Below are 9530 nucleotides of genomic sequence, written 5' to 3' on the forward strand. Positions count from 1 at the left end.
CAATCTGTTCAATCGAAGTCTAAGATTTCCAGTAGTTGTGATCCTGTCTGTTCATATTATAAGTAGCCGTGAAGAAAACTTCATGATTATTGTACATCTTGCTAACAAAGGGTTTGCAGTCTCAAACGTAAATAAGAGTTAACAAAAGGTATCCATAATTTGCATCTTTGCAGACATCTTTGAAACAACCTTCATATATTGGTAGAATTTTTACCGTGAAAGTATCCCAACTGATTGGCTATGCTACCATAAAAATACTTGCACATCAAACAAATATTGGCTACTCCCACCAGTGGAGCATCTTCCTAAGCTCTGTGTCATCATCAACTTCGAAGACTTCTCAACAGGTTGGGGGGTTTTTATTTGGAGAATGTGCATATTGGTGACTTTGTCCATACATCCTTGAAAACAAAACATCAGCCCGTGCTTATAACCTTTAGAAATGAATGCTTTAAATATTACTTCATGAAGATCCGTGTTTCCTGTACAAACATATTTTTACAGATATTGTTCATGATCTATTTGTTAAGGAGACAAAATTGCTAAAACAGTTTTGCTGTACCGAAGGAAGGTACATCTGAAGGAGATATTAGATCAGATTCTCTGCTTCACTCAAGAACAATCCAGTACTAGTCAGGCTGTGGTACAAAAAACCTTGATTTGATCCCAGCAGATGTCACAATCCAATAAAGGTCCTCAGCGCCACAAGAGATAAGGGGGTGCCAGTTGCTGAGTTTAAATGAACTGATGGGCGCAAGAAGGTGGCAGCTAAATGGAAACAAACAAGAGCTGGTCAATATTCAATGACGACAGACATGGTAGGTTATCATGTCTACGATTTGGACATTAAATCTGCAGTGTTTCAGCGATTCCATCCAAGTAACATCGTCATAACGTTTGTAATCTTTCGGGTAAGTCTATATTTAATTACATTTTTCCTTTTGTCAAGAGGTCAAGTACGTGAAGGGACGACTGACAGGCTCATTTGCGTTGTCCGACACAATTCGTTCACAAACCTGTCTCAGTATTGACGTCGCCAGTGAGCTGCTTCTGGCACTTCATAGTTAGCAGAGAGTATCCGGTCCGAGATCCACTCAGGCATATTCCACAGCAATCTAAAGTAGTACTTGCAGTCGTTTCCCACCAGGTAGCGACTGCAGGGGAACCTGGCGGTTATGGCGTGTATGTAAGCGTCCACAACCAGGTGCGTCTTGGGGGATGCAGCCTCACATGCGACTTTGTCAAATATCGGAAGCACTAGAAATTAGAGATTAGATATTCAGTCCTGAGGTATAAAAGCTCACCTGCCGCTCAACTTCCGACTGCCCCACTTGTAAATGACAAGAACAAATTTGATTTGCTGCGGAACATCCTACTAACACTGATCCTGATCAAACGTTTGCATCAATCCCCTTCTCTCGCTCTCAGATTTGTAAATTTCCTCATATCACCAATTACAGCATAATAAGTGAGTGAGTGAGTTTAGTTTTACGCCGCACTCAGCAATATTACAGCTATATGGCGGCGGTCTGTAAATAATCGAGTCTGGACCAGACAATCCAGTGATCAACAACATGAGCATCGATCTGCGCAATTGGGAACCGATGACACGCGTCAACCAAGTCAGCGAGCCTGACCACCCGATCCCGTTAGTCGCCTCTTACGACAAGCTGAGTCGCCTTTTATGGCAAGCATGGGTTGCTGAAGGCCTATTCTACCCCGGGACCTTCACGGGTCACAGCATAATAAAACATAAATGTCACGAAGAAAGTAAAACAGTGAAATCAGTAATGTGCGTGATGTATGGCGGTGTATTGAGTTATATTCTACGTGAAATTGTGTTGTCCAAAGACATAGAAATAGAACTGGAAGACGCCGGGCGGCATGCTATACAAGTATTCTAGAGTAAGAACACCACCACGACCATTCTGATAGTGAGGGTTATCAAATATGGGCTCCTAGGTGCCAGTTTAATTGACATCACCTTAAGCTCACAGTCATGCACTGGGTGGACATTCAACTAACGTCTTCCGGCTAAGCTGCCAAAGATGTGCTACCTCCCGGACATATATAAAGACATATCAAGCAGAGCAACAGATGTTTTGGGATGCACGCAGATGGGACTACATATATGTTAACCTTTCCGAACGAATTCTGTTCCGTAATACCGCTGGACATCCGGATCCGTCTGTTTAAAACTGTTCTCAAAGGATGTTTTCATAGAATCGGGGTTCAACATGTTTGTTCTGAAGTAACCAGGTTCCAGTAAATGGACAGTCACACCCTGCTTTAAAACTTCACGTCTGAAAATACAAAATACGCCCGCTACTACTCGAACAACTACTCAAGTAGATATATATCACAACATATCCATTGAATGGCACCGATGACTGAGAGAATGAGTTTTTACACCACGTGTTGCTGTATTGCAGCCATAGTATGTTCCTATGTTGGGAGGTGACAACACTAGGCTAGTTCACAGCAGACAAAATGAACATTCACTGAAAAGGACTAATATTTGGCGTTAGATGTAAACAGTCAAACCTGAGACAATCTGTAAATCCTTCGACGCCATATTTGGACACAACATACGGTGCAAAGGCTGCAGCAATCCTTCCGATCACACTGGAGACATTGACTATGCGACCCTGACCTTTGCGCACAAGTGGCAGAAATATTCTTGTAACGTCAATCACGCCATACAGATTGATCGAGTTACACTGCTCATAGTCTTGCCTTGTCATCCATTCCGATTGGCCAAGCTTCCCAGTTACACCAGCATTGTTGACGACGGCCCACAGCCCTGGAGGAAGACAAACCAGAACACGCCAGGGACCAATATGCTAAATAGTGATATTGTCACTGGTCACTAGAAACTAGTCAAACTCCGAGGATTCCATTTAACATGCCATTTATAAAAGGTCATAATACTTTCACTCAGCGTTTTCCATGTTAACGTTTTGGATCACTCATCTATTTTCAACCACCATTGTTTATTATTTTGACGATGCTATATATAAGTGGTGGTCTGGGATATCCCCAGCAGACATGCGACGGAAATACCAGCCAGTTTGGCATTATTACTATTCAAAAAGGTGTTTCAGATTCAGTCTCCGAGGTGGTAGTAGTAGTTGTTGTATTCGTCGTCGTAGCAGTAGCAGTTGTGACAATAAAGGTGGTTGCTGTGGTAGAGGTAGAAGCTGTAGATAATGATCAATTGATTTTGTATGCGTGAAGTTTTCCAGTATAGATTAAACTAGTATTATCTTAAATAATTACCTTTATCTGACGGAAGTTGTTTTTCTACTGTTGCACGCGCCTTCACAATGCTGTCCGGTTTAGTCACATCCAAGGACAACGTCTTCAGTCGGGCAGATGACACTTCCCTCAGTTTGTCTGCTCCTCTTTCGGAGAAACACGCTGCAAACACGTTGAAGCCGAGGGAGTCCAGTCGTTTTGCCAGTAGGTTCCCAAAGCCCGTGTCGCAACCGGTGATGAACACGTAACGTTCCCCATATTTGCCGACAGTTGGAAGTCTCATCAGCTCTTTCAGGAGAAGAAAAACTACGACCGCAGCTACAACGTACATCCACACCATCTTGAATACCTGGTGTGATGAGCGAGACAGAAACAATGCACAGTTGTACATACAGTTCATCTTAAATACCTGGTGTGGGGAGAGAGACACCAACATACGTTGTATGTTTCATACTGCATAAGCTCTGTGCTCACAATATGGTACGTGTGGCATCTGTGAACATCTTCAAAGCGACGCTATTCTGAGTTTGGTGGACAAGTTATAAATAGAAGGAAAGCTTGATACTTTATCTCAATGAAGCAAGACGCATTTTACTAAAGAGGTACCATTTGTAACACCGGTCTATACCAAATAATAGAAACACATTATCTTTAACGACCTGGTTGAGACGGAGTGTTTGATGCCAGTAGAGTGTGAGTTAATGATAGCGGGTCAATGACTAAGCAGTCGAGTAAATGAATGGGAGCATACCCATATCACCTACTTTTCTTGTCTAACCTTCACCCACATCACCTAATTTGCAGAGAGCTCAGAACTCCTAATATCTGTAACCACTAAACCGTGGCGTAAGACTGGAGCAAGCTAAGTTCCCTTCTCTACGTTCTACGTAACAACATCTAGTGAGTGAGTTTAGTCTTACGCCACACTCAGCAATATTCCCGCTATATGCAGCTGTACATAATCGAGTTTCTCCTGTGATCAACAACATGAGCTTCGATCTGCGCAATTGGGAACCTATGGAATGTGTCAACCAACACGGCGAGTCTGACCACCCGATCCCGTTAGTCGCCTCTCACGACAAGCATAGTCGCCTTTTACGGCAAGCATGGGTTGCTGAATGCCTATTCTAACCCGGACCATCGCGGGTCACAACAGCTTGTGACTTTGAGATGAAATGCGTAAAATACTCCAACGTAAAATACATCAGTGATTATTATGGTCCACGCAAGTATAGTGATATAGTGATATAGTCATATAGTCATATAGTCATATAGTCATATAGTAGTATAGTGATAGAGTGATATAGTGATATAGTGATAGAGTGATATAGTGATAGAGTGATAGAGTGATATAGTGATAGAGTGATATAGTGATATAGTGATAGAGTGATATAGTGATATAGTGATATAGTAGTATAGTGATATAGTGATAGAGTAGTATAGTGATATAGTGATATAGTGATAGAGTGATATAGTGATATAGTGATAGAGTGATATAGTGATAGAGTGATATAGTAGTATAGTGATATAGTGATAGAGTGATATAGTGATATAGTGATAGAGTGATATAGTGATAGAGTGATATAGTGATATAGTGATATAGTGATAGAGTGATATAGTGATATAGTAGTATAGTGATATAGTGATAGAGTGATATAGTGATAGAGTGATATAGTGATAGAGTGATATAGTGATATAGTGATAGAGTGATATAGTGATATAGTGATATAGTAGTATAGTGATATAGTGATATAGTGATAGAGTGATAGAGTGATAGAGTGATATAGTGATAGAGTGATATAGTAGTATAGTGATAGAGTGATATAGTGATAGAGTGATATAGTGATATAGTGACAGAGTGATATAGTAGTATAGTGATATAGTGATAGAGTGATATAGTGATATAGTGATAGAGTGATATAGTAGTATAGTGATATAGTGATAGAGTGATATAGTGATAGAGTGATATAGTGATATAGTGATAGAGTGATATAGTGATATAGTGATATAGTGATAGAGTGATATAGTAGTATAGTGATATAGTGATATAGTGATATAGTGATATAGTGATATAGTGGTATAGTGATATAGTGATATAGTGATATAGTGGTATAGTGATATAGTGATATAGTGGTATAGTGATATAGTGGTATAGTGATATAGTGATAGAGTGATATAGTGATAGAGTGATATAGTAGTATAGTGATATAGTGATAGAGTGATATAGTGATATAGTGATAGAGTGATATAGTGATAGAGTGATATAGTGATATAGTGATAGAGTGATATAGTGATATAGTAGTATAGTGATATAGTGATAGAGTGATATAGTGATAGAGTGATATAGTGATAGAGTGATAGAGTGATATAGTGATATAGTGATAGAGTGATATAGTGATATAGTGATATAGTAGTATAGTGATATAGTGATATAGTGATAGAGTGATATAGTGATAGAGTGATATAGTGATAGAGTGATATAGTAGTATAGTGATAGAGTGATATAGTGATAGAGTGATATAGTGATATAGTGACAGAGTGATATAGTAGTATAGTGATATAGTGATAGAGTGATATAGTGATATAGTGATAGAGTGATATAGTAGTATAGTGATATAGTGATAGAGTGATATAGTGATAGAGTGATATAGTGATATAGTGATAGAGTGATATAGTGATATAGTGATATAGTGATAGAGTGATATAGTAGTATAGTGATATAGTGATATAGTGATATAGTGATATAGTGATATAGTGGTATAGTGATATAGTGATATAGTGATATAGTGGTATAGTGATATAGTGGTATAGTGATATAGTGATATAGTGGTATAGTGATATAGTGGTATAGTGATATAGTGGTATAGTGATATAGTGATATAGTAGTATAGTGATATAGTGATATAGTGATATAGTAGTATAGTGGTATAGTGATATAGTGGTATAGTGATATAGTGGTATAGTGATATAGTGGTATAGTGATATAGTGATATAGTGGTATAGTGATATAGTGATATAGTGATATAGTGGTATAGTGGTATAGTGATATAGTGGTATAGTGATATAGTGGTATAGTGATATAGTGGTATAGTGATATAGTGATATAGTGCGAATTGGAGAATAGAGGTGCTCGGGTTATGCATGAGGTCTTCTAACGTAAAATGCACCCTGTGGAATAGTGTATGCCTTGTTTTAGTCTCATCTTTACAAGCTGGAAGTCAGATAGAGCATGTCTGTATGAATAACAACTTCTTTAGTTTTTGAGCACGGCATTTCGATAAGGTTCTTGTATCGCTATCAAGTATGAATGATACAGGGAGAGAATAGATGATATATTAGGTTAAATGGCTACATCGCAGTAAAACTCAGCATGATAAATTCCACATGATGCATAAAGTGATAACATGCACTATCAATAGTGATATAGTTATGGTACATTTATATACACCGACATGCAACTTTAAACTAAAATGTTGTTATACATGTTAGATGTGTTATGGAAATGGTAATGGTAAATTAGCACAGAATATCTTATGTATCCTTATTTCAAAAATAACGTTTTTATTAATTTATTATTGAGCATGTCATACATGCACTTATGTATCATGAAATGTTAATTTATCAACGGAATACATAAAACTTATATATCATATGTAAAATATGTTCATTAATTCACTGAATTTTATGTCATTCTTTTAATTCGACATTGTTGCCACGCTCCCTCCGATTACTAGATATGGACTCTCCCATACCCACTTCAACAAATACTGAGTAATCAACCAAGCATGACAAACTCACATCACCTAATTAATCTTCCGTACCGAGCGGGTAAGAATTAGGTGAAGTTGATCGAGTGTGTATGAGGGTGTCCTCCCGTTAGCAAGACATTCCAGTAGCAAGACACTTTAAAACAACAATGTCCACCCATTAAAGAAGTAATTAAACCCTCTCCTGAGAATGGACTTCCTCCAGAAGAAAGGAAATAGAACAATGACTCAAATATGTCTGAGTATGTGTGTGTGTGATCCGCTAAGTGGGCAGCTCTATGTGTTTTCAGGTGTGTCTGAATAATTATGTATGCGATAGCCAGGGAGATGTCGCGTGAGTGAGTAACCAAGTCGGTGGTTAAAAGAGTGAGCGACTTAAACACGTATGTGTGTGTGCGACCGCGTGTGTGCGTCTGTCTGTGTCTGTTAGTCTGTCTGGATTAAGTCACACTATTAGGGTACCCCACCCAGTGATTGTGTGACTGCGTACATATGTTTCATTAAGTGATAACGTGTGTGTGATTATTGAGTGCGTGTTTGAAAGTGTGAATAAAAGATTTAAAGGTTTTAGTGATCGATTGAGTGGAGACATTAAAGATTCCTGACAAACATAGACCCTGCCTAAAGTCAGGGATCATCTGGGATAGCATGAGAAAAAGAACAAGCTGTGTCTATATAATGGCGTTTTACCTCAGTAGAAGTGTGGAAAATTCTTCTCGGAAATAATTTCAAAATTAAATATACGTCCTTCTAACATGCTACATATACATGTACCTCTGAGCTGACACAATCTCTAAAACCTGTCATCACAATTATTCCTGACTTACTTTCATAAAGCCACTTGCTTGTATTACTGCTGATATGATTACATAGGTGGTATTAATGCTAAGAAGGGTACAATACTGGCTATACATGTACGACTGGTGTAAGGTACAAGTAACGCATATGCTCGTTCCGAAATACAATCGTATTACAAAAAGTGGACCAGTCTTTCGTTTGCCACAGCTATGATCAAAACACGAGTAGCGGCAGAACCCGACTAAAATCTGCCCTCTGAAATGAACATAAGTTACAGATAAATCGGTTCACAGAATATTATCATAAAATATCTTGAACAGGTGTCCAGACGTAGACATGACACATATTGTAGAATAGTCTGTCTCACAGTTCCCGAACCACATTACGTTCACTACTGCCACGCCCTCTCTAAATACTTTGTTGTTATTGCTTGTTTGGGTTTTCTTTGTCAAAATTCTATAAATTCAGAGATAAAGCGCAAGTCTAACTCTAGACTTGCATTTGGCCTATTTGTTAAATCAGATAAAACAGGTATTCCCCTTCTTAGTAAAATTCGTTTGTCACAATGCACACAAATCAAGTAATTGTGGGATCAGCCTCAAGTAATTCAACTTGGAAAATGAGCGGATACACACTGAAACAAGTAATTATGGATGAAGTGAGTCATGGTCAATCCTCACCTGAAAGAGGATAGGCTGACTTAGATTAGACTTGGAGAGTGGCGTACTGATATGGCCGATAATGGCTCTCGAGGTCAGGCAATATACACAAATGTTCTTGTTTCTCAATACCGCGCGACTGAAAAGGTTTGCAAATGCAACTTGTTGCTTCTCAAATTGTGCATGAATATTTTGTAACACTTCCGTGGGGTTTAGCCATGAAATAAACTAAAATGTAAAAAGAAAAGACACCCGACCCATATCTTTTTTAGAAATTGATGAGAAACTAGAATATTTTATGGGGCCTTACCCTGACCCATGGTGACCTATAGATACCTGTGATATGTATTGTATGTCAAGATTCGCCTGAACAACGACCCACAATTATCCAAACAAGTTCATTGACCAACATGTGCATGGGATATGTGTCTACGTACATAGTAAACGTATCGCCATTGTACGTGTGTATTCGTTACAAAGCATAATGTAACAATGAACATCGACTTACAGTTTGCCGCTAATGCATTCAACGGCGAGATCTTCCAACGCCAGGCAGGCTTGGTATTTAGGACGCCTTTGCACACCGTTTATCGTAGCTTACCGACTCGGGGACGGTTCATTCGCAGGATGATGACTCCTCAAGTCGGGTGAAAACGATAATAGCTGGTCGCCTTCCCGCGAGTGCTACCAGTAGTCAATTATACTAAACAATTGACAGTCAGTGTTAGTATAAGGATTTAATTCCCTGTGTTTGGGGGACTGAATAAGAAATAAACCAACTAAGATATCTATTAATGGCCATTTCATAATTAACAATGAAGCAAACAGCATATACAAATATGCAATTCAACTGTTGATACAATGGACATTACTGAGGTTTGACAATATGGGAGACAGCATCAGCGAAGTCTAGAATGTCAATGTCTCCACTCCGTAACCTGTCTTTCTGCTTGCCGAGTCTTCTATGACCGTCCTGGTACCTCTTTTTCGTGGGATGGAGGCCTTGACCAGGGGCGTACTGGACCAGGCGGATATCGTTCGTTTTTGT

General features: G+C 38.9%; 1 protein-coding gene across 1 annotated transcript; it reads right to left on the reverse strand.

The window, feature by feature from the left end:
- Positions 1 to 340: 340 nt before the first annotated feature.
- LOC137256605 (retinol dehydrogenase 16-like) lies at positions 341 to 9076 on the reverse strand. Its single transcript, XM_067794485.1, has 6 exons — positions 8991 to 9076; positions 3280 to 3607; positions 2545 to 2803; positions 2140 to 2303; positions 1017 to 1257; positions 341 to 768 (listed from the first exon to the last, which is right to left on the reverse strand). Exons 2-5 carry the CDS (start codon positions 3596 to 3598, stop codon positions 1022 to 1024), a joined length of 978 nt encoding a protein of 325 aa, XP_067650586.1. The 5' UTR covers positions 3599 to 3607; positions 8991 to 9076; the 3' UTR covers positions 341 to 768; positions 1017 to 1021.
- Between the last annotated feature and the right edge of the window lie 454 nt (positions 9077 to 9530).

This window comes from Haliotis asinina, chromosome 11, assembly GCF_037392515.1.
Source record: "Haliotis asinina isolate JCU_RB_2024 chromosome 11, JCU_Hal_asi_v2, whole genome shotgun sequence".
Classification (NCBI taxonomy): domain Eukaryota; kingdom Metazoa; phylum Mollusca; class Gastropoda; order Lepetellida; family Haliotidae; genus Haliotis; species Haliotis asinina.

Excerpts from the sequence above, each read along its gene's own strand:
- LOC137256605 (XM_067794485.1), bottom strand. The coding sequence starts at position 3,598 with ATGGTGTGGATGTACGTTGTAGCTGCGGTCGTAGTTTTTCTTCTCCTG. Across the intron at positions 2,304-2,544 it reads GGATTTACAGATTGTCTCAG|ACGTGAAGTTTTAAAGCAGG; the intron begins GTTTGACTGTTT and ends TTGTATTTTCAG. Across the intron at positions 1,258-2,139 it reads AACAGAATTCGTTCGGAAAG|TGCTTCCGATATTTGACAAA; the intron begins GTTAACATATAT and ends TCTAATTTCTAG.